General features: G+C 40.8%; 2 protein-coding genes across 3 annotated transcripts in view; both read right to left on the reverse strand.

The window, feature by feature from the left end:
- Positions 1–2,407: 2,407 nt before the first annotated feature.
- Positions 2,408–17,032, reverse strand: CUNH5orf15 (chromosome unknown C5orf15 homolog). Its single transcript, XM_032837593.1, has 3 exons — positions 16,830–17,032; positions 5,096–5,622; positions 2,408–3,912 (listed from the first exon to the last, which is right to left on the reverse strand). Exons 1-3 carry the CDS (start codon positions 16,966–16,968, stop codon positions 3,781–3,783), a joined length of 798 nt encoding a protein of 265 aa, XP_032693484.1. The 5' UTR covers positions 16,969–17,032; the 3' UTR covers positions 2,408–3,780.
- Positions 17,033–21,387: 4,355 nt separating this feature from the next.
- Positions 21,388–26,133, reverse strand: part of VDAC1 (voltage dependent anion channel 1) — a 29,005-nt gene continuing 24,259 nt past the window's right edge. For both annotated transcript variants that reach the window (XM_032837550.1, XM_032837549.1), the window contains exons 7-9: positions 25,917–26,067; positions 23,299–23,356; positions 21,388–22,332 (exon numbers count right to left, since the gene is read on the reverse strand). In XM_032837550.1, the coding sequence (XP_032693441.1) occupies positions 22,241–22,332; positions 23,299–23,356; positions 25,917–26,067 (301 nt within the window). In that variant the 3' untranslated portion in view covers positions 21,388–22,240. The remainder of the gene's footprint in view (positions 22,333–23,298; positions 23,357–25,916; positions 26,068–26,133) is intronic.

Raw genomic sequence — 26,133 nt, forward strand, 5'->3', positions numbered from 1 at the left:
AAATAAAATCTTAAAAAAAAAAAAAACAGAATAACTATCATGCGATCTAGCAGTTCCACTTCAGTTACGTATCTGAAAAAAATGAGATCACCGGCTCAAGGAGATATCTGCACCCCAGATTTGCTGCAGTTTTTCTCACGGTGACCAAGACGAAGAAACAACCTAGACATCCATCGTTGATAGATGGGTGAAGAAAATATGGTACACACACACACATAAACACACAGTGGAGATATATTTAACCATAAAAAGAAGAGAGAGAAAAAGTAAGAGCGAAGGAACCCCTGCATTTTGTGATAACATGGATAGGCCATGGGCTGTTTGGATAAAGCAGACACACCACATCTTGGTTCTCCCCCACTGCGTGCAGTTCTGGGTCCCCAGTCTCAGTAGCATTATTAGACCCTATGCCAATGACGTGAGCCGGTGCTGAGCGTCATTTGTCTTGATTTCCTTCCTCCCTAATTTCACAAACACATCAGTGAACAATTTCAAGGGGCCTAGTAGGAGCCAGGCAGGGCTGAATATGGGGCCAGAGATGAGTCAGAGCCAGTCTTCCTTTCTCTAGCTTACATTCTGGGGCAAGCTATAGAGGGAGGGCCACCCCCTGCACACATTCTAAGGAGACTGCACTCACCCTCATGAGATCACATCTAAAATCAAAACTCCAGTCAAGACATTCCTGCCTCCACAAACTCAAAATGTCTGTTTGTGTTTGCCTCACCAGTTTCAAAGCATTCCTTTCAGGTAAGGTACAGAAACAGAACCAAAGGGTAATCTCCTATGCCACTAGTTCCCACATTTGGTGCAGAGTGCCTCGTCTACCCAGGATGTGACACTGAGAGAAGGGAGCACACAGCACACCTATGTTGGCGACACTGGTACTGGAAGACTCAAGCATGGGTCTCCTTTGTGCCATCCAGTCCTACGTATGCCTCCTCTGCCTCCTGTAACCCAACTGATTCCAAAAAGAAATGTTCATCACATAGAAATAGAACCAAGAATTGGAAACCACCTAAATATTCAACAGGAAAATAGCTAAATAAAGTAGCTATTAAATGTTTTTTAAGGAATATTAATGATATGGAAAATATTCATTATTTGTGAGGTAAAAAGCAAGATACAAAACTCTGAGATCAAATTCACTCAAAAATTATAATCTATACCTGTCTGAATTATATATATATTTATAACCCAGAAGCACAGGTGCCGTTGTTAAGACTTGGGCAGCCTTTTTTTTTTTTAATTTATGTTTTTTAGGGGCACCTGGGTGGCTCAGTCAGTTAAGCATCTGCCTTCAGCTCAGGTCATGATGCCAGGATCCTCCAGTCGAGCCCCACATTGAGCTCCCTGCTCAGCAGGGAGTCTGCGGGAGATCCTCTCTCTCCCTCTCCCTCCCCCCACTGTGTACGCTCTCTCTCTCAAATTTTTTTCTTTAAGATTTTATTTATTAATTTGACAGAGAGAGAGAGAGAGATCAAAAGTAGGTAGAAAGGCAGGCAGAGAGAGGGGGGAAGCAGGCTCCGCGCTGAGCAGAGAGCCCGATGCAGGACTCGATCCCAGGACCCTGAGATCATGACCTGAGCTGAAGGCAGAGTCTTAACCCACTGAGCCACCCAGGCACCCCTAAATAAAATCTTTTTTAAAATAAGATTTATGGGGCACCTGGTTGGCTCAGTGGGCTAGGGCCTCTGCCTTCGGCTCAGGTCATGATCTCAGGGTCCTGGGATCAAGTCCCGCATCGGGCTCTCTGCTCAGCGGGGAGCCTGCTTCCTCCTCTCTGCCTGCCTCTCTGCCTGCTTGTGATCTCTCTCTCTGTCAAATAAATAAAATCTTTGAAAAAAAAAAAGTAAGATTTATGTTTTTTAAGTAATCTCCACATCCAACACAGGGCTCAAACTCACAACCCCAAAATCAAGAGTCGGACACTCTGCCAACTGAGCCAGTCAGGCATCCCAGTGGCAGCACGTTTACTCAGTAGATGATGTGATGCTCCAAAGTCAAAGATTACTTGACTGCAGCACTGGGGCATGGAATGCAAAGACTGTGCCATCAGGAAAAGCCCAAGAACCCTAGATCCACAAAGCGGGTATGAGCTTCCTGACGGGAACCTTCAACAGGGAGACAACAAGGTGGTCAGAACACCAGAAACTATACACTGATTTAGCTGCTTTACTTTTCTTTGCAATCCTACTTTGCCAGTTTTCAATAAACTTCAGTACCTAGCAGAAAACTGGACCTAAACTAGAATTTGAAATCTAAGAGGATTCAAAGAGGCAGAGTACTACTGCTAAAAGGAACAAAAACAAGCTGGTCAGTTTAGCTTCCTCCCAAACAAAGCATGACCCCTGTCACCACCCAAAGGAATGACTCCGTGCCATCATTAAAATGAAACACACTTGTAATATCATAGATTTATATCTTTGCCATTTATTTTTAAAATCTTATTCAAAATATTAAATAATACAATTTCAGATATGAAAAATTACTGCAATAAACAGTTCAGGTGTATTTCCACTGTGCTCCCCTTCCTTATCAGGACAGTAAATTGTCCACCTGAAAGAAATGGTGGACTGCCCTACTTCTTCCATCTTCACACAAAGCACATGCCCACTGGCTCGCCTGGGCTTTCTGAATAGGTGTTCAACATATAGTAAGGGTTATGTTTTCTAAAAAGTTGCAGTGACATTTGTAAGTCAACCATGGTTCAAATCACATATTTACATACTGATCAACTCTTTATTATATAAAGACAGGCTAAAATGAAATACAGTAAATAATTTCCAGTTGCTGTGAAAAACAAAACAGAAGAAAATAAAACAAGTACGGGGGAGAAAAAGTCAGTGTATACATATATCCTTTATGTATACAAACAACTTCATTCAGGTATAATCTTAAGTTGAAAGGCCTAGACACAATATTATTTAAGTGATAATGGCCCCTAAGATTTATTCAAACTTACTATAAAGTAATAAACAAAGTGAGCAAATCTGATACAATTTCAAACTCTACTCCTTACTTGAAAGCTTGGAGGAACCCGTGCTACAATCAATTGCTAACTAAAAGCAATTGTATGTGTATTTAATATTTTGCCACAATTTCTACCTCTAAATTTAATTCAGTAATTCTAGCCAATATATGGTATCTCTGGAACATTTTATCTATGTCCACTGCAAACCGCAGAGTCTCTCTATTGTCAGAATTTCTAGAGACATTTATTAATGTGTTGCCTAAAATTGCGGTCGGATTGAGCAATATCATTATCTTAAATTATGTTTAAATTATCCAAAAATATGCAAATCAATTTTCCTGAAAGAAAAAATGATACTTATATGCCAAGCACTATTATACACATCCTTGTAGATTACAGTTTGGGAGCACAAAATGTGTGCTAAAAAAGTAGTACTTGGATGGCAGAAAGAGAATCTGAGCCAGCAGTTCCAGATAATGTTAGGATTTAGTTGAAGGCTAGGATCTTTTAAAACTAGCATTACTAATACTTCCAGAAGAAGTACAATAAAGAAATCTAAAACAAAACTAACAGAGAACGCTTAGCTCCACATTCTGGACACCTGATTAAATTTACCTCCAAAAGTGTAGATAAAAAATTATATGCTCCTTGTTTGTGACATTTCATTTCCAAAGCACCAAGGCAAAATAAAGAGAGACCCCCATCTCTCATTTAAGTACCAACTGCCTATGGCAAAACATCTGCACAATATTATATAAAAAAGTCAAGCAAATAAAATTACATAATAAGCCAACTCAAATCACAGTGCTTTAAAAAATATAATCATTGGTAATCTTCAGAGAAGGCATGGCCTCATTAACATTCTGGTCTAGACGATGATATTCCACTGTTTTGGAACAAAGACCATCACGCCATTTTCTGCTTTGAACCAGAAGGAAAATCTGGAAAAAAAAATAAATAAAATAAATTAGATATGCCAAAAAGAAAATAGAGAATATGCTAAAAGTATAACAAGTATAAAAAGGTTTTATACAAGCCTAGGTTCCCAAATTCAAAAAGTAAAAAAACAATAACAAAAGGGCTTTATTTTCCCTCTTGTAGGGGCGCCTGGGTGGCTCAGTGGGTTAAAGCCTCTGCCTTCGGCTCAGGTCATGATCCCAGGGTCCTGGGATCGAGCCCCACATGGGGCTCTCTGCTCAGTGGGGAGCCTGCTTCCCCTCTCTGTCTCTGTCTGCCTCTCTGCCTACTTGTCTGTCAAATAAATAAATAAATAAATCTTTAAAAAAAAGGCGGGGGGCTTTATTTTCCCTCTTGTAAACAAAAACAGAGCTACTCAAATGTTAATGTACAGAGTGCTTGCTGAAGACTGATTCTGGATTCTATCTATAGAAATGAATTAGAAAACCACAGTGGAGCCCAGGAGCCTGCCTATTTAAAAGTCCATTAGATGTTTAGAACAGATATGGCCCAACATTTCAACACTGGGATAGAGTATCACTGGCACTCAAAATAAATATGTAATGATTTTATAGCCAGGAAAAAAAAATTATTAAATACTATTAAGTTCAATGCTTACTTAATTAGAAGTATTAAATTAACAATCTTTCTGGAGCACCTGGGGGACTCACTCATTAAGCATCTGCCTTCGACTCAGGTCATGATCCCAGGGTCCTGGGATCGAGCCCCATGTCAGGCTTCCTGTTTGGCAGGAAGCCTGCTTCTCCCTCTTGCACTCGCCCTGCTTGTGTTCCCTCTCTCACTGTGTCTCTGTCAAATAAATAAATAAAATCTTAAAAAAAAAAAAAAATTTCTCCATAAATATTCCCACTGAAGTAGAAATGGTAACTTAAGATGTAACAGCTCTTTTTCAAAAATCACTAGGCTTTGGTTTTGCTCATTAAAAAACAATTCTACTTCTTTTTTTAGAAGCACACAGGTAAAGCAATCTGTCTATAATTTGCTAAAATATACCACAAGTTTATAAACTGATCAGACATCTTGAAATTTTACCATCAATTTAAACTTGACTGAAAAAGAAAAAAAATCTGAATTATCAAAATATTAATAAGAAATAGGACTGAGATAATAAAGGGCAATTAGAGGGGCTGAAAACCCCAAACATACCTTCCTTTTGTTGTGATATGTAATATAAACAACAGCAATACAAAAAGCAAAAATAATAAGATGAAAAAAGAAATGGCTATCTTCCTCTTCAATATTTGAGGATGGGGTCTTAAAAGATCTCACTGACTGTTCAATTTCCATGTAGTTCCTGTTTTCTTCCAGAGCCTCACTCGACTCCTCATCCCTGGGGCTGGTGGTCCAGTCATAGTCTGGTTCTCCATAGTCTCCATTGTCCAGAGTGTCTTTGGCAGTGGACGGAGAACTATTGAGTGTGAGAAGATCCTCCTCCTCTATGCTGGGATCTTCATTGTTATCTGTTTCCTCTTGAGACAGAGAAGTAGTAGGTGAGGGATGAGGGGCTACAGATGCCCCTCCACCTTTCTCTGTACTAGTTGTGGGTCGGAGAGTGGTGCTGATTTGGAAGACAGAAAGGTTGGTTTGGTTTTCATGTGTTAAAGCACTCATATTTGGAGCAGAAACATCTTGCTGAGGTACAGCGTGGCCCGGCAAATCAGTTTGTGGTTGAGCTAGAATAAAGAATATTAAACTGAAAGCTCCAACTTCATCTCCACCAGGCTACAAGCATATTTACCTAAATTTTTCACTAAGCATTTCTCTTTGCCAAATTCCTTTCCCTTGAGAATTTGTTAATAAGTCTCAGTGGCCAGCAATCAGTTACATGTCTTCTTAGTCAACTATTCATCAGGTAATAACTCTTTAGCCAGAAAGTAACAAGTTTAGCACCATAAAAGACCTACTACATTATACAGCCTGTCATCAAAAGAAAAAGGAAAGAACAGATGGGGTAACTTTGGGTCACAATGGTAAAATTCACACAAAGCTCTTTCTTATCCATCCCCTCTGTTTTCATTTCAAAAAGGGGCTGGACTTCAATAACCCTTGTGCAGACTGCCCCCCATCTCCAGAACAGAAAGACGGTGGCCGATCCTGGCTCAAGCAGGTCACAAACTAGATACAGAATGTGAACCTATCGGGTGCCTAGGTGGCTCAATTAGTCAGGCATCTGCCTTTTGGCTGAGGTCATGATCCCAGAGTCCGGGGATAAAGCCCTGAGTCTGGCTCTCTGCTTAGCAGGGAGTCTGCTTCTCCCACTACCTCACGCTCGCCCTGCTTGTGCTTTCTTTCTCTCTCTCTCTCTCTCTCAAATAAATAAATAAAATCTTTCTAAAAAATGTGAACCTAAATATTTTCAATACAACAAATTTAAGAGGAGCTATAAGCAAGCTGTAATCAGCATTTCTAAGGGATACTAGAACCTGAAGACCAACTTCCTTTCTTTCTTCCTTCCTTCCTTCCTTTCTTTTAGGTACTCTTAGGAAGAAGAAAGCGAAAACTCAAGGGGGAGAAATGGAAATTGGATTAGAAACTTGAAAACTAAGTGTGAACTAGACTATTTTATTTTTTTTTAAGATTTTATTTATTTATTTGACAGACAGAGATCACAAGTAGGCAGAGAGGCAGGCAGAGAGAGGAGGAAGCAGGCTCTCTGCTGAGCAGAGAGCCCGATGCGGGGCTTGATCCCAGCACCCTGAGATCATGACCTGAGTGGAAAGGCAGAGGCTTTAACCCACTAAGCCACCCAGGCGCCCTGAACTAGACTATTTTAAAGATTGGGTAAGGCAATCCAGAATGGGAATGACACCAAATACGTACAAGCTCTTATTTCCCTATGCTCCCACCCACTCAGTATGGTTTACTAAAGTATTTTAAATTATTTAAAGAAGTACCTCTATACACCAAAAGTTCAGAAGAATCCCTGCTGAAATTTAACAGTGTTTCTAATATACAATCTAACGTAGTATCTGTTGAAAAGCTTCAAGAATACCCATTATACTTGTAAAAAAAAATGAACTGTCTGGGGCACCTTGGTAGTGTAGTCGGTCAAGCATCTAACTTGATTTTGGCTCAGCATCTCAGCTGAGGTTTTGGCTCATGATCTCAGCATCATGAGGTCAAGCCTGTGTTGGGCTCCACATTTAGCAGAGTCTGCTTAAGACTCTCCTTCTCCTTCTGCCCTTCCCCAATTCATGCTCTCTCTCTCTCTCTCTCTCTGAAAGTATATAAATCTTTTTTTTTTTTAAAGATGAACTGTCGCATGAGATCTAAAAACACAAAGATACTATTTTAAAGCCTATCAAATTAAAGTAAAATATTTTATAGGGGTAAGATTAAACCAAATCATTCCTGGGCTTTCACAAACATGTGCATGCACGTAAATCAACAACCTAACAGACCACTCTTTGTTCAAACATGTAATACTTGAATACATGAATACACTCTGGTTTGTGTATCATAGTTGACAACTCTTTTGTATAGAAAAAATGGCTAGTTTCAATGAGACTGATTGGAATCTCTTAGAAAAAATAATTAGTAAATTGGTTAAAAAAATTCAGTAAATTAGTAAAACTGCCTTAAAGTATTTTCAACAGTTGGCTCCTTGAAACTTTCCACTAGAAGAAAACAAAGAAAGAGGGCCTACAATTGAGTACAGTAGTCAGAAAACAAGAATTTTAAAAGACTTTTTATATTTGCATTTACAAATTACTATTTCTCTGGTATATTTAACTTTCCTGTCGAAGTTAGGGAAAATATGACTTAAAAGCTAATTTTTTTTTAAAAGATTTTATTTATTTATTTATTTGAGAGACAGAGAGAATGAGAGAGAGAGAGAGCATGAGTGGAGAAAGGTCAGTGGGAAAAGCAGACTCCGGGACTCGATCCCGGGACTCCAGTATCATGACCTGAGCCAAAGGCAGTCACTGAGCCACCCAGGCACCTCAAAAGCTAATTTTTTTTAAAGCTGGGAGCCAACTAACTAACCTTCACTTTTTAAAAAATTGCTTTTCTATATGCGACTTTTAGAATAATCATATATAGTGCTCACCTCAGCAGCACATATCCTAAAATAGAACAATCATGTATATTTAAAGGACACAAGCTGACAGGAGTGCAAATGACTGTAATTATCCCCACCTCCCACCCCTTTCCACGTCCAGAAACCGATCCACTGTGCACTCTGGAATTCAGTGAGATATCAGCAAATCCCTTCTTTTATCCCTTACTTTCTTTTTATAACTGAAAACTGCTCTCCCTTAAAGATACAATTTCCCTGAAGTCCTTTTAATTAACATTTGTTTATTCACCCACATCCTCGCACCACTGGGTTTGGAAGAGGGGAAAGTATTCTGGGGTGGGCGGGGGGGGCAGGCAGAAGGGCCCTTCCAAACCATTCTCACATTCACCCCCCGCCTTAAGTGCACCAGCCTTGATTCTCCCATCATCAGCTATAACCCAATAACCTTTGTCCTTTCCTATTCTCAATGATTTTAGCTCCTGGCTAAAATCAGTTCATTCTACCCAAGTGCTCCTGTCTTGAATTCAAAACCCTTGACCTCTCTTCTGATAAGCCAGACCTTCCCCTTACCTTATCAAACCATGGTCACTATCATCACAACTCTTCCATAATCTCAACTGCATGCAACCTACTTGCTGACATGACCACCTATCCTAATTCATTCCCTTGCCTTCATAGTCCAAAAGGACCTACAATTTTCTGATCCCATCCCATCCTTGCCCAATACCCTTGTCCTTTCTCTTTACCAAGATTCAATTTTGTAGTCAGCCATGAACCCTCCCCTATGTACACCACCAATCCCCTTCCCCCCTTGCTCACGCTGTCCCATTCACTTGGCAAGGCTACATCCCAAGTTCAATCAAACTCTCTGACTACTCCCCATCTGCACCAAGCAGCTAAACACGGCTGGAAATAAATACACCATCATGTCACCATTTTTATTTCATTTTAAATTCAATGCCAAAGATTCAGGTGTACATGTAATGTTGCTGGCAATTATATTGTATATTTCTAGTCCATTTAGCCTCCCACTCCCTTAGGAGACCACTCCATTCACAAGCTCCTCTGTTCTCAAAAACACCTTCTCTGTTGTCCTCATTTTCAACGGATGGCATTACTTCCTAACTGCTCTGAGAAAAAGGAAGCCATGAGAAGAAAATTTACATGAACTACCAGAACTCTAGACTTATAAATCCAACCGCTACTTGACATCTCCTCTTGGATGTCTGACTTTCAAATTAACATATTCAAAATGAATTCTTAGGTTTCCAGAAGAATGGGAATAGACAAACTTTTCCCTATGCCTCCACTGAAAGCAACTAACCCTGGATATTATATATAAAATAACATAAGACTCTGAAAGGTGGAAAGAATAAGGCAGAGTGGTTAGAGAATTCAGGACCTGAGGAACAACCTAGTTGTGACTTCCCTGGATTTTCTTTTTCCCTCATGTATTCTAGACCTGTAGCTGAAGAAACCAACATGGAAACATCAATGAGTATGTACAAAAACATGCCCTCTCCTGTCCCACTGCAAAAAAAAAGCCTGTTCTCTCTAACCAAAAAAATTAGGAGAGAGGCAGCCTAGCAAGAAAGAAAACTTTAGACAATGACTGCTCTACTCCAGGCAAACATTTACACACACACACACACACACACACACTGTAGCTCTGCTCCCATCCATACCAGCAAAAGCCAAGTAGAAAGCCTACTGCAGAAGCCACCTTCTGCAGGCTGTAACAAGGTGCCTCTTCCCCCTCCACAGTGTAATGGTGTCAGAACAGTCCTAGTATACAGTCAAGACTTTAATCATCATCCAGTAGTAACTAGGCCACCCCCACCACTAGATAAGGGGAGACAGAACTCCCACCATAGTCCAGAAGTAACAAGAAGACCATCACCCTTTGGGTGTCAACAGAGATCAACTGGAGACCCTAGAGTTCTACATCTACCTGACAGTACTGTGCAGCAAACCCCTCCTCCCCTGCCAGAGCAATGTCATAAAAAGCCAACCAAAAGAGAAAGTTAAGACCCAAGTCTTAAAAACACAAACTCCCACAACTCACCCAGTATGAAATACATTATGTGAATAGCCCCATAACTATTAACACAATTCAATCTTTAATTTTAAAACTCCCAAAGAATTAATCTCCAGTCCCAAATGGTTTTATAGAGAATTAAATATTTAAAGAACTATCACCAATTCTACAGAATCTCTCCCAGAGAACATGAGGAAACACTGTGCAATTTATTTTATGAAACCAATATTATTATCTTGATACCAAAACCAAAACCACTACAGAAAAAGAAAACTACACACTAATATTTTTCATGAACATAGCTGCAAAAATCCTTAACAAAATATTAGCAAATAGAAATCAGTAATATATAAAAGAATAATATATAATCATCAGTATATATAATAATATATATAATAATCATATATATATAATATAATATATATATATTAATATATATATATAATAATATAATAATATATAATAATCAGTAATATATAAAAAGAATAATATTCCATGAACAAAGGTTATTCCAGGGTGCAAAACTAATTCAGTATTCAAAAATCAATCAATGCAATCTACCATATTAACAAGTTAAATAAACCTTGACCTAAGTCTCACACCTTATACAAAAATGAACTAAAAATGGATCGCAGGAGCACCTGGCTGCCTCAGTCAGAGGAGCATGTGACTCACTCTTGATCCTCGGGTCATAAGTCCAAGCCCCACACTGGGTGTAAAGATTACTTTAAAAAATAACAATAATAAATAAATACAATAAAAATATAAATGGGTCACACACACAAATTTATTCATTTGAGAGAGAGAGAGACAGAGACCACAAGCAGGGGGAGAAGGAGAAGCAGACACCCCCCCCACCCCCTGCTGCTGAGCTGTTAATCCAATGCAGGACTGGATTCCCAGACCTGGAGATCACGACCTGAGCCGAAGGCAGATGTTCAACCATCTGAGCCACCCAGGCACCCTTGGATCACAAATTTCAATGTAAAATGTAGGGATACCTAGGGGCTCAGTCAGTTAAGCATCCAACTCTTGGTTTCAGCTCAGGTCATGATGTCAGGGTCATGAGATCAAGGCCACCTCGGGCTCCAAACTCAACACAGATTCTGCTTGGAATCCTCTCCCTCTTTCTTTCCCTTCCCCTGGGCTCCTCCCCTTGCTCTGAAGTGCACACACATGCTTGCTCTCTCAAATAAATCTTTAAAAAATAAAAATAAGTGTAAAATCATAAAGCTTTTAGAAAAAGACAAAGGGAAAAAATCTTTAGAATCTAGGACTAGGCACAAATTTGTAGACCTGACACCAAAAACACAGTACATAAAAAGAAAAAAAAATCCATAAATTTGATTTATCAAAATGAAAAACTTTTGCTCCATGAAAGACTTTCCTGTGAGGATAAAAAGATAAGCTATATAAAGGAGAAATATTTGTGAGACCCAAGGCAAAAAAGGACTAGTATCCAGAATACATTAAAAAAAACCTGAAAACTCGGGGCACGTGGGTGGCTCAGTGGGTTGGGCCTCTGCTTTCGAGTCCTGGGATCAAGCCCTGCATTGGGCTCTCTGCTCGGCAGGGAGCCTGCTTCCCCCCCCCACGCCGCCTCTCTCTGCCTGCCTCTCTGCCTACTTATGATCTCTCTCTCTGTCAAATTAAAGAAAAAAAAAAATCTGAAAACTCAAAAATGAAAAACCTAACCATCCAATTAGAACACAGGCAACAGACACAGAGGCACATTTCACCGACAAGAATATATAGATGGCAAATAAGCACAGGAAAAGATATTAGCCACTAGGGAAATGCAAATTAAAACCACAATAAAGATATCACTGTACACCTATCAGAATGACTAAAATAAAAAGTAATGACAACACCAAATATTGGCAAAGATGCAGAGAAGCTAGATCACTTAAATGCTGCTGGTGGTAACATAAAATAGGACAACTATGCCAGAAAACAGTTTGGCAGTTCCTTAAAAAACTAAATACATAACTACCATATGACCCAGCTACTGTACTCCTGGGCATTTATCCCAAAGAAATGAAAACTTACAATCACACAGAAAATCCATACATGAAAGTTTGCAGCAGCTTTAATCATAAAAGCCAAAAACTGGAAGCAACCCAGATGTCCTTCAAAGGATGAATGGTTAAACAAGTGCAGTGTGTCTATATAACATCACAGTATTACTCAGCAATAAAAAAGAACAAACTACTGACACATGAAACAACTTGATGAATCTCCAAAGAATTACGCTAGGTAAAAAAATAAAAATTTTAAAAAAGCCAATTCCAAAAAGCTACATACTATATGATTCCATTTATAGCACATTCTTCAAATGATAAAATTAAAGAAATAAAGAACAGATTAGTGATTGTCAGGATTTCAGGATGGAGTGGGGATAGGAAGGAAGTAGGAGTGACTATAAAAAAGCAACACAAGAGGTTGATGAAAATGCTCTTATATCTTGACTGTATCCATGTCAATACCGTGGTTGTGACATGGTACTACAGTTTCTTAAGATGGGGAAATGGGTAAAGGGTATACAGAATCTATATTATTTCTTACAATTGCAAGTGAATCTACAAGTATTTCAAAATAAAAAGTTTAAGGAAACATACTTTTACTTCCCACTCCAAAAAGAGTAAGGCCTTCTAAACCCTCTGCCTGTTTCTACTTTAACTCCTACTTTCTGCTTTTGACATAGCAGCCAGAGTCATCCTGTAAAAACTTAACTTCAATTATGCTTAAAACCCTCCGGGAGCTCCCCATTTCTCTCAAATGTAAAACTCTAAGTCTTTGTAATAGCCTACAAGATCCTACATGATCTGGCACCCATTACCTCAACCTCATCTCTTACTAAACTCCCAAACTACTCTATCCCTGTTGCCTACTTAACAGATAGCAATACCTGTTTACTGAATACGCTCTTGACCAAATTTCACCACAAACCCTACACTACTTCCCAAGTAGCATCTTTGCACCTATCACACTCTATAAAAAGCCTTTCCCATAGTTTTCAGGCAGGCAAAACCCCACTCATTCTTCTAAGGGCATCTCCAATATCACTCCATTTGTTATTATAACTCCAATACCTAACACCAAGTAGGAGCAAAATTAGTAAGTATTATTCAGGGGCGCCTGGGTAGCTCAGTGGGTTAAGCCTCCCTCTGCTTCAGCTCAGGTCATGATCTCAGGGTCCTAGGATTGAGCCCCGCATCGGACTCTCTGCTCAGCAGGGAGCCTGCTTCCTCCTTTCTACATTAAATTCTTTTTTTTTTTTTTTACGGGTCCCTTTAAAAAACTGTCTTAAAATAGATTACAACAATGATTCTTAAACAAGAATGCAGAGTACCCTGAGAATTCATTCAGAATGGGCACTGAGGCAAGAGTGCCTCAAAAATTAAACATATTATACATTAAATTTAGGTGATCATTTGGGAACAATCCATGGCATACACAGAAAGTAGGCACTTTTGAAATGATGTGGTAAGACCTAATCATAAGATGATCATCCAGTGATCCAAAACAATGCTTATATTAATTTTTTTAGATTTTGTCAAAATAAAAATATAAAACTTTAAAATCCTTACAGATTGCCAAGAATACAACCAAGTACTGCAATTTTAAGAAACCTAATATGAGGGGCACCTAGGTGGCTCAGTGGGCAGGTGAGAACTCTACCACTGAACCACCAATGCCCAGTAGGTGGCTCAGTGGGTTAAAGCCTCTGCCTTTGGCTCAGGTCATGATCCCAAGGTCCTAGGATAGAGCCCCACATCGGGCTCTCTGCTCAGCAGGGAGCCTGCTTCCCTTCCTCTCTCTCTCTCTCTCTGCCTGCCTCTCTGCCTACTTGTGATCTCTGTCTGTCAAATAAATAAATTAATTAAATAAAATCTTAAAAAAAAAAAAAGAGGGGCGCCTGGGTGGCTCAGTGGGTTAAGCCGCTGCCTTCGGCTCGGGTCATGATCTCAGGGTCCTGGGATCGAGCCCCGCATCGGGCTCCTTGCTCAGTGGGGAGCCTGCTTCTCTCTCTGCCTCTGCCTGCTTGTGCTCTCTCTCTCTCTGTCAAATAAATAAATAAAATCTTTAAAAAAAAAAAAAAAAGAAAGAAACCTAATATGAAACAAGTTAAAATAAATTTAATGCAGTAACTTCCTAACTTTCTATGCTTAGTTGAAGTTTGGAACTCAACACATCTTATTTGGCTGTTATTTTTTTATTAAAAGAGTAATTACGTTGGGGTGCCTGGGTGGTTCAGTCTGTTAGGTGTCTGCCTTTGGCTTGGGTCATGATCCCAGGGTGCTGAGACTGAGCCACGAATTGGGCTCCCTGCTCAGCAGCGAGTCTGCTTCTCCCTCTCCCTCTGCTCCTCCCCCTGCTTGTGTTCTCTCAAAATAAATTTAAAAATCTTTAAAATTAAAAAAAATTAAACAAAAGAGTCTTAAAATTACTTGAAATTGCTCTATCATAAGGTAAGCTTACAAAAAACACTTCTCTTACCAAATTTTTACAAATGGCATGCTGCACTGCAATGTAGCTGCTTCCTTCTTAGGAGCATATGTTAGTTTACATTCAAATTATTTTTAGTAGAGAATAAGAATTTTAAATTGACAGAAAGATTTAATAAAAAAAAAAGATTATCTAAAATGTCGCAGTTTAGTTGGAGCAATATTTATGGTGCTCTAATAAATAGAAACAAGAAGACAACTTAATACTCCACACTCCCCCCTTGCTTGACCCTCCCTACAAAATTTTCAACCAGGGGAAAAGCTGTTTATGAACTACAGTTACCAGCTATATATCCCTCAAACTGTATGTCTTAATCATTCCAGTAAGAAACATAAATGCTTAAATGTCAAATTTTGTCTTAAATGATTAAATAACCAAAACAATCATACTACGTAAGTACTTTGGGAAAAGGAATTATCTGCATCAACCAAAGAAATCCTCGTTATATTCTACTCTTGATGAAAGGGCCTTGGGAAAATGAATCTCAGTCCTGCCCCACAAACTTAAAATGCTTCTGGGATGGTGACTGACCTGCCCTCACCGCTGCTGGGGAAACCTAAGGAAGTAACCACAGCACTGTAGTAGACAAATGTATGGCTAGACAGCCCCTGTTGGCAAATAAGAAAACACTATCCCATTCACAGTTTTTCATCTGAAAACTCAAAAAAGATTTAAGAAGAAGAGCAGGGCTATGTCTGCCTAAAGAAAAAAGGGAATACTAAACAAAATACTGCTTAATCATCACAAATTCTTATTAATAGATTTGTCCCCCTAAGTCTCAGGCCCTAAGTTACACACTTCTTTATTTCCTGATAAAGCCTTCAATATCTTCATTCACAATGTAACATTTCTAAGAAAATACTTAATCATGTAGCATTATTTACAACAGCCAAGAAAGAGAAACAACCTAAATGCCTATGGATGGACGAACAGGTAAATATGTGGTGTGTACATACAATGGAATAATACTCAGCCACACACTCATAAAAAATGAAATACAGCATTTGTGACAACATGGATGGACCTTGAAGCACCATGCTAATTGAAATAAGTCAGAGAAAGACAAATACCATATGATTTCACCTCTATGGGGGGGGGGGGAATCAAAACAACAACAAACAAGCAAACAAGCCAAACTCATAGAGAAGAGAGTGGTGGTTGCCAGAAGAGAGGGAATTGGAGGTTGGTGAAATGGTAGAGGGGCACCAAAAGGAAGAAACTCCCAATTACAAAATAAGTCATGAGGATGTAATAAATAGCATGGTGACTATGGTCAGTAATAGAGTAATAATGCATATTTGAAAGCTGCAAAGAGAGGAAATCTTAAAAGCTCTTATTACAAGAAAAAAAATTTTGTAACTGTTACAAAATGTGATATGTTGTAACTACATTTATTGAAGTGATCAGTTCCCGGTGTACCCGAATACCAAATTTATGTTGTACACCTGAATCTAGCATGTTATATGCTAATCATACCTAAATAAATAATAAAAAGAATTTTAATAAAATTTTTTAAATGAAATAAAATCCTACGACTCTATTTAAATGAAGCAGTCTTTTCCAGCTAACCCAGGACACAAGGAACCATGTTTACCAAGAATCTCCCTTGTCGCCTTCCTCCTCTCCTCCTCCCAAGCCCCTCAGGAGCCCAAAGCCTCAGTATTCTGGCTCTTTACCAAGCACCAGAACCTCCCAGATCTCAGAGATGCACCAGTATCCTAAGACAGCTTTCTCCCCTTCACTTTTGCTCTCCAAAATTATTCCATCAGCTCAGTCTGGTCAGTGCCCCGGCCCACCCTGGTCTTTACCACTTACCTCACCGTTCCGGAAACCGCCCACACTCCCTTGGCCCTGCTGGACCCCTGCGTGCCTCCCCCCCCCCCGCCCCCCGGCGTTGGGACCCTCTCTAGACACCACACCTCCTAACCGCGGTCATCTCAGCATCTGTCCCCTCTGTCCCCTCACGACTGCGAACAATTTCGGAGACCCCACCACCGCCATACACTGTAGCAACCCATTCTTCAAGACTCTCTAGACACCACCACCACTCCTCCCTCCACGCCCATCTACATACTCTGCTCCCCGCTCCCTGGATCCCCGCATCTCTCATCCCCATTTCTCGGCTTCTCAGAGACCCCCACCTCCTCAGACACCCTACCCTCCGTCCTCGCCCCTAGAGACCCTGCCCTGTCTACACAGTGCCATCTGCTCCGGACACTCCGAAGCGTCATTTCCCCCGCCGGGCCTGTCTCCCAGCCGGTGCTGGCCCTCCGCGTCTTCCCGCGCCCGCCCTGCCGCCGCGCCCCCTTTACCACTGGACATGGTGGCGGACGCAAGCAGGAGCGCCGGGACCAGCGGCCACGCCAATACTCCGGGAACCTGAAGGCCGGGCGAAGGCCGCAGTTTCCTTTGCACGGTTCCCCTCATCCTCCTCAAGGTAGCAGCGGCCATAACGGACTCCGCCAGGAGCCTGCGCGGTTGCTAGGCTCTACGTCATGACATCAGACACTGCGTAAGGCACCACGGCCTGAGGCATCTACGTCCCAACGTGATGACGTCGCAACCCAGCGCGGCGCTCAGGAAACCCGCCAAGGAGGAAGGGTATGGAGCTGTTGCAGCCGGTCCGCCCCACCCAACCCCCTGGCGGCATGAGGCTGTAAAGTGTTAGACATAGAGAGGGTCAGAGCGCGGCCCTCCCTGACTGCCATGTGATGGGATACTCTATAGTTCAGGGAAGTATTTTAAAACATTGGGTTTTGTTTTGTTTTGTTTTGTTTTTTTAAGACTATTTTTCAGTAATCTCTATACCCAAAGTGGGGCCCGAACTTACAACCTTGAGATCAAGTGTGACATGCTTTATGGACTGAACCAGCCAGGTGCCCCTAAAACATTGTTAGAAGAAAGGGGCACCCGGGTGGCTCAATGGGTTAAGCAACCAACTCTTTTTTTTTTTTTTAACTCAATTAGTTAACATATAGTGTATTATCAGTTTCAGAGGTTGAGTTCGGTGATTCATCAGTGTTATATAACACCCAGTGCTCATTCCATTAGGTACCATCCTTAATGCTCATCAGCCAGTTACCCATCCCCCCCTCCTCCCACGCTCCCCCTTCCCTCCAACAACCCTCAGATTGTTTCCTATGATTAAGAATCTCAGGATTTGTCTCTCTCTCTGATGTCATTTCGTTTTATTTTCCCCTCCCTTCCCCCAGTACTCCCCTGTTTTGTTTCTTAAATTCCACATAGGAGTGAAATCATAGGTAATTGTCTTTCTCTGACTGACAAGCGGCCAGCTCTTGATTTTGGCTCAGATCACCATCTCAAGGAGGTGAGATCAAGCCCCACCTCCACCTCCATGCTCAGGGGGCACTCTGCTTCGGATTCTCTCTCCCTCTGCCTCTCCTGCTCTCTCTCTTCCTCTCAAATAAATTAAAATCTTTTTTAAAAAACGTTGAAAGGGAAGTAGCTGCCCTTCCTCTCCCAAAGGCAAATGAAACCCAACTGTTCAAAGCAGCTGTATCTAGGTGGTGGAATTATAGGTAAATGTTTTACTTTTTATTTTTCTCCTAATTATTTATTACTTCAACAGATATTTAGCACCTTCTCATATTTCAGGATACAGCAATTAACAAAACAACCACATACCCTTTGTACAGTTTGTGAGGAAGACAATAGTGCAAAATACACACTATACAATGGTAAAGGCGTAATGGAGAAAAAGCACGAAAAGCAGGCCAGGAAGTAGGGTACAAACAGCCTCCACATTTTCTACAATAAGGTTCTGTTACTTTTTAAATTTTGTGACTTAAAACCCCCAATATATGAAAATGCAGATTTAGCATTCCCTCACAGCCTTGACACATGCTTTGGCCTGTGTGTTCTGCAAATTTTTTTTTCTAAAAATGGATTTTACTAAATGCCATTAGTAATAAAAAGTTGTCATAAACAGAGTGTCTGCAAATGTTTCTTAAATAAATGTCTGTAGGCTTAAAATCATAGAAGTTCCACTGGATTGATCTGCAGGAAAATCATTGTGGCATGAAGCAAGACATTTGCTGTACCCATAGCTTCACCACTCTGATCTCCATGATTCCCACAGAAGAATCCTCCAGAGACACAGCTGAACTGCCCCTCTAAGGAGGGGTCCTGTGATCAAGAGAAGAGTCTCTTGAATCTGATTTCCCTTAACATTTATCTGGCCCCAGTGACAGCTCAGAAACACACAAACTCTGTGTTGGTAAGAAAACTAAGAGGTCATTCATGTTCGTTTCCCTAAGCCCACCACAAGCCTAGACAGACTGAATGGTGCCCTTATTCCAAACCCTTCATGGTAGCCAGGATACAAAGTCTTCCCAAATTCACTTGGAGCTCTCCCTTCTCTGAGTACACAAACCACCACTCAGTTTAGCGAATAAGACTCTCGATTCCAGCTTCTGCTTGTTGGGAGCTTTAGACATTAGCCTTTTTCCCTAATAAACTCACCTTCAATCTTCTCTTCTTTGTCCACTTTCTTCCTTTTGTCCCCACACCAGAATGTTTAGGTTCTCTTACTGATGAAATACCATGAACTCGTGGGATTTTGCACAATATTCTGACATACTGCATACAACAGGCAGATATTTATGTAAGTGGGGAGGGAAATATATACTCTCAATACTCACAGGGCCCTTCATACATTTCAAAATACCAGTACTGTAACTGGCATCTGACTGGATGTACCAACAACCATTTTTGCCAAAATCTCTGGAGAAATTTACAAGTTCACTTTGAAATAGATACAGAGCCTCATGAACCCGACCGATGAAGACAGTATGACAAATACCGATGAAGACAGTATGACAAATACTGAGGCCAACAAATTTTGGGAGACACAAAATGCTTAAGTAAATCTTGTTTGGCATTGTCACTTCCAAACATCCATTACACATACACACACACACACACACACACACACACACACACATACATACATATACATATATATATTTGAATAGAAAATAAGTTCACATTTACTGAAGCTGGATAATATATACATAGTTTACTCTTCTACTTTGTAAATGCTTGAAATTTACACATTGTCATTTTTTAAAATCTAAATTGCAGAATTCTAGGGCACCTGGGTGACTCAGACAGTTAAGCATCTGCCTTTGGCTCAGCTCATGATCCCAGGGTCCTGGGATCGAACCCTGAGTTGGATTCCTTCCCTGGTGGGGAGCCTGCTTCTCCCTCTTCCTCTGCTGCTCCCTCTGCTTGTGCTCACTCATCTGTCAAATAAATAAAATCTTTTAAAAAAATAAATAATACATGGGGCGCCTGGGTGGCTCAGTTGGTTAAGTGTCTGGCTTCGGCTCAGGTCATGATCCCAGGATCCTGGGATCAAGCCCCACATTGGGGTCCCTGCTCGCCAGGAAGCCTACTTCTCCTTCTCCCACTCCCCCTGCTGTGTTCCCTCTCTCTCTCAGTCTGTCCCTGCCAAATAAATAAATAAAATCTTAAAAAAAAAAAAAATAAGATCTTTAAAAAAATATAATCTTTTTAAATAAATAAGACATTACAGAATTCTAGAACAAACCCAAATGATCCATGCCTTTGTATGATCTCCTGCCCTTGAGTGTGGGAGGGACCTGTGAATATGATGGGATATCATTACTGTGATTAGGTTATTAAAGGGCACATTAGATTTTAAGAAGGGCAGATTTTCCTCAGAGGGCCTCACCTAATCAGGTGAGACTTTAGAAGGGTTGGGGCAGTTACAAAATGAATTAAAGGGCACCTGGGTGGCTCAGTCAGTTAAGCATCTGCCTTCAGCTCAGGTCATGATCTTGGGGTCCTGTGATCAAGTCCCATGTCAGGCTCCCTACTCAGCTGTTCCTCCCTCTGTCTCTCATGAATAAATAAAATCTTTTTAGAAAAAATGAGTTTAAGTCCTGGGGAATGCCACATACAGCATGGTGACTATAGTTAGTAATACTAGATTGTGTATTTAAAGGTTGCTAAGAGAGTAGATCTTAGAAGTTCTTATCACAAGGGGAAAAAATTATAACTGTGTGGTGACAGATGTAACTAGATGTAGTGATTATTTTGCAATATATACAAATATTGAATCATGCTGTATACCTGAAACTAGTATGTTCTGTCAATTTTACCTCAATAAACAAAAAATATGGGCACCTGGCTGGCTCAGTTGGACACTCAGTTAAGTGTCCAACTCTCGATTGTGGCTGGGGTCATGATCTCAGGGTCATGCGATCCAGCCCTGTACTGGGCTCCACACTGAGATTCTCCTCCCCCCGCATGCACTCTCTCTCAAATAAGTAAATCTTATATATATAAAATTTTTAAAAGGGGTAAGGTGTGGCTGTTGCTCCTCCTAGAGATTTCAAGTGTGAGAGGGATTTGACAGTAAGGGAATTCTTCCATTCCAGCTTTGAAGATGGGAGGGGACCATATGGCAAGGAATGCACTGGCCTCTATTTGCTGAGAGGAACCCCACTTGATGGCCAGCAAGGACATGAGGACCATTATCCTACAACCAAAAGGAGTTGAATACTCTTACAACCATGTCAGCCTGGAAGAGGAACCCAAGCTCCAGACGAGAACACAGTCTGACAGACATCCTAATTTCCGCATCATGAGAATCTTAACAGAGAACCCAGTCACACCATGCTAGACTTCTGAACTACAGGCCTGGGAAATAAATGAGTGTTGTTTTAAGCAACTATTTGGCTAATTTGTTATGCAACATTAGAAAACTAAAAATCTCTCTCTCTCTCTCTCTCTCTCTCACACACACACACACACAGTACAAACACAAATGCCAAACAAATGCCCTGTTCACTTATACTTTCATTAATAAAGACAACAGAAGAATGAGGTTTCAATATTTTATTCAAGTTTTACTTTAAGTGATGTTAATTACAGCATTTGAAGGGGAGGATCTAATTCCACACAAAATGGAAGACTCTAAAATGTACCCATTAAACGGCTAAAAAATAAACTGAGTGGCGAGAATATAACAAGTCCAATTTCGATTCCGAGTGTTGTCACAATGCGATTACAGTCACAGAGACTCTTCCCAGCTCAGAGCTGGGACTCTTAGAAGCTATTTCATACTCTGGTGCAAGGGCAGAAAACCACAACATGAGAGGGAATTAAGTCCTGAATTATTGGCTTCATCACATCCAACTTTTCCACCCCCAAAATGGCACAAAAGAAACAGCTACCACACCCTGCAGACTACTTTTGGTGTAAAAGAGGTGATGGACTGGAGTGGAAACAGGTAAGGAAAATCTGTCTAAAAAAGTCTCTTTCAGACGAGTGTGTACATTACCACCCATAAGTCTCTCCTTCCTTCAGATAGGAAACCCAGTTCAATTCTCAAGAAGTCATAATTTCATTCATGTACTCAATACCAATGAACAAAGTGCCTACAAATTACCAGCTTCCATTTGCAGCCATTTCTAGATAAAAAAGAAACCTGAACTCTCTAGAGGGGGCCCCAAGCTCCTCCAAGTCTACAGCTCAAAGGACTTTTCTTGGAACTGGGTTTCTTCTGTACCTCTGAAAGGATAACACCTTAAAGCTGAATGATCTTTAACCTGGAGGTCTAACATGATATTTAGCAATACTTGCATCCCAGACATACAACATTAAAAGGTACACTAAATTCTGAAGGTAGCTATGCTCAAAATAGTTTAAAATTAAACGATTGTACAGTATTCATTTATGCCTGAAATTCCAGTCCTAGACCAAGCTTGTGGCCGCCAGCATTGACATTCTTGCCATCCAGCAGAGCTGATAGCGTCAGTTTGATACCTGCAGGGGGAAGAGTCCCAGGGAAAGGGAAGAGGGAGGAGAGAACAGGTAAGAAAGGTCAACACACAGAAGAATGGTTAACATGCTAGGCATCTCAAAGCACACTGGCAAGACCCCAGTGAATTCAGAACCTGCTTCGACTGTGTGTGATCAGCAAAGCAAAACCACGTGACCCATCAATGCCTCTTACTGATCACCACTGGACTAATTAATTGGTAGCCTGGAATGAGCTTATAAAAAACACTAATTATTATTCCACAGCCTACCCAAATCCACTTTAGGGAGTCCACTTTTCTTTGTCCTCTCATCACCCCCTGCTACAATAATCTCTCTACCACTGGCACCAGGCAGCAAACTTCTTCAGCAAATATGCCTTGGAATGAAACCTAACCATAAATCAGACTCCACAGTCACACACTCAGCATGCACACAAACACAGACACATGCATACAACTAACTACAGCTAGTTTTCCCTACAATAGCTTGATCTGCCATCATGTACTCTTAGATTTCTAGAGCTCAAAGACCCAATTTGGCCAAACTAACCCCAAGATGGTACCATCTCTGGAGCTCTAAGACACCATGGACTGGTCTAGCCAACTGTGCAGAAGAAACCTGCACAACAGTTATACAGTGAGGATGATCTATGGGCTCGTTTTAAGAACCTGTTGGAAATAAGTATCGAGCATTATAAACACACTGGAAAAACCGAGGGGAAAAAATAACCAAAAGTGTAATGTATGTTAGCCCTGGCCTTTTTCTCTCCTACTTACTACTTCTAGTCTCTAAATGTTTTATAATGACTCTATGCCCTTTTATAAACACTTCATTATAAAACTTTATATATACTCATGTATAATGTATAACACAGGTATTATAAGAGTAGTAACATAAAGCAGCAAACCACCACCCCAATTTTTCTTTAAGAACTGATTTCACGAATTTATACAAGCAACACATACATACCTGGCTTTAGGGTCTGAGTGTATCCTAAACCTATCAGGCTGGAGTTGTTCACTTTAGCCTGGTCAAGGGAAAGATAAGACAGAGTGAAATTCTCAAGTACTTCTTGTTTCCATCTCCAAAATGAGTAAGAGCTCTGTAATCAACCAACCCTGGAATTCAGGATCAAATTCTTTTTCCTGACCACTTTGTTTATGGAATTCATTAAATTTAACATGAAATATATCAAGTCTGAGAGCTAAGTCTCAGAAAAGAAACTCAAAGAGTCAACACAACTGTCAATTAAAAGGAAATTATTTAAATTTGATTTCTTAAGGTATAAATGCCCAATTTCATTTATACTGTGCAGAGATCTATATTTAAGTTATAACAGGTAAAGACTTTCATATGTGGCCAGAGAAATATAAGCCTTTCTTATATGGAAGACTTTTTCAAAATCTGTTTGTTAGGATAAGGGAAAACAGCAAATGTCAGACGGAATATTGAGGCTCTTTTTTTTTTTTTTTTTAAAGGCATAACACTGTTAGAATTTTCCCTTCATGGGGGCACCTAGGTGGCTCAGTTGGTTAAGTGCCTGCCTTTAGCTCAGGTCATGATCCCAGAGTCCTGGGATTGAGCCTGGCATTGGGCTCCCTGCTCAGCTGGGAGCCTGCTTCTCCCTCTACCTCTGCCCCTGCTCATGCATGCTCCTCACTTTCTCTCACTCTCTTTCTCAAATATATAAAATATTAAAAAAAAAAAAAAAAGTTTTCCCTTCATGAAAAAAGGAAGCAAAAATCATAGTGACATGAAGAAGGTTTGGTAATGCCATGCCTGAATTTAAAATGAACATTAGAGGGGCGCCTGGGTGGCTCAGTGGGTTAAAGCCTCTGCCTTTGGCTCAGGTCATGATCCCAGGGTCCTGGGATTGAAACCCTCATCGGGCTCTCTGCTCCACAGGGAGCCTGCTCCCCCCCCCCCCCGCCTCCCTCTCTACCTACTTGTGATCTCTGTCAAATAAATTAATAAAATCTTTAAAATAAATAAATAAATAAAATGAACATTAGAGTAAAAGAATGACTTAGCCGGTCACTCAAATTTCAGCACTTAGTGAATGCTGATTAATAATTAAGTTCACGGGCACCTGGGTGCCTCAGTCAGTTAAGGGTCTGCCTTCAGCTCAAGTCATGGTCCAAGAGTCCCAGCACTGAGTCCAGCGTCGGGCTCCCTGATCAGTGGGGGTTTGCTTCTCCTCTCCTGTTTGTGCTCACTCTCTCTCAAATAAATAAATAAAATCTTTAAAAAAAATAATTAAGTTGAATAAAGCAGTTGGGTCAATAATGATTTTGCCCTTGTTCTTCTACCTGAGTTTTAGGGAAATCTGGGCCTCTCTCTGGCCTCTTTCTTATGAAATATGAAGAGGTCAGGAGCAGAGCGATCTCAAGCCATGAGAACACCAAGTCCTGGAAAAAGCTGAGGCTGCCAACGTGCATGTTTTCCTGCTTGAATGCTGTTTTCTGACCTGACAACTCTCATGAGAAAGAACAAAGCAGCAGGAAGGAAGATCTTCCAGCAGACAGTGCCCTATCTGGCTCTTTCTTTTTGTTTATCCCATCTAATTATTAAGGCCCCTTTTCCTTTGTTTCTAAGTGCTTGGAAAGGAGCCAGATTCGTTGCCATTTCAGACTTCAAATGGCCTATTTGTAAATTACATAAAGACCATCCTGCAACACGAGATTTCCTCATTCCACCCCAAAAGGGATGCAGCTAGTAGTGCCCTGTGACAACAGAGATGAGTTCAACAGGATTTAATGCAAAAATCGTGCAACTCAAGGGTCCGTGAGCAAAGCCACTGAATCTGCATGATTACAAGTCAACTGCTAAATGCCAGGGCCTGGTTTCTCAATATCCAATACAGGAGGCAAGAGAATGAGAAATGAGAAGAAAAACGAACATTTAAAACCTTCAGATTCATGGGGCGCCTGGGTGGTCCAGGGGGTTAAGCCTCTGCCTTCGGCTCAGGTCATGATCTCAGGGTCCTGGGATCAAGCCTCGAATGGGGCTCTCTGCTCAGCGGGGAGTCTGCTTCCCATCTCTCTCTGCCTGCCTCTCTGCCTACTTGTGATCTCTCTCTCTCTCTCTCTCTCTCTCTCTCATCAAATAAATAAATAAATAACATCTTAAAAACAAAAAAAAAACAAAAAAAAAGAAAGAAAAGAAAACCTTCAGATTCAAAGTAAACCCCTTTACAGTGTGCAGGAACAAGGGATGATTAGAGGAGGAGGCTCCCCAGCAAACCATCAAGTCCAGGCCCCAGCACGTACCAAATGTCTGCCCCATTGGCCACTGACCTCTCTGAATTTCCCCATTTGTGCACAGAGGGTTGGGATGATTATTTTTTTGTAAAGGCACTTACCTCAAATGGGTTGTGTAAGAATTAAATACAGTAACCTACATATAATAGGTCACACACAGTGCCTGGCACCCACGGTCAGCACGATTACTATTAGCACTTTTTTCATTTCAAACTCTCTCCCAGCGAGAAAATCTCCAGCCCAAGCATGCAACCCCAGCAATCTAGAAGGACTGCAACCCCACCATCATGTGGAGCCTGGGCAATGCATGATTCCACAGGTACTCACCGAGAAGCAGGCGTCAGGGTCGATCTGGTATTTGGCTGCTATTCCAAAGCGAGTGTTACTATTTCCTGCTGTCCAGGCCAGATTGACAGCGGTCTCTAACTTCTTGTTCACCTTCTGATAAATGGAGCCACCAAACTCTGTCCCATCGTTTCTGCAAACAAGCACAGCATAGATGCTAATCCACCCCCAAAGGCAGGCTACAATTTGGCACAGCTGT

Source organism: Lontra canadensis, unplaced genomic scaffold (genome assembly GCF_010015895.1).
Source record: "Lontra canadensis isolate GAN:19392208 unplaced genomic scaffold, GSC_riverotter_1.0 scaffold99, whole genome shotgun sequence".
NCBI lineage: Eukaryota > Metazoa > Chordata > Mammalia > Carnivora > Mustelidae > Lontra > Lontra canadensis.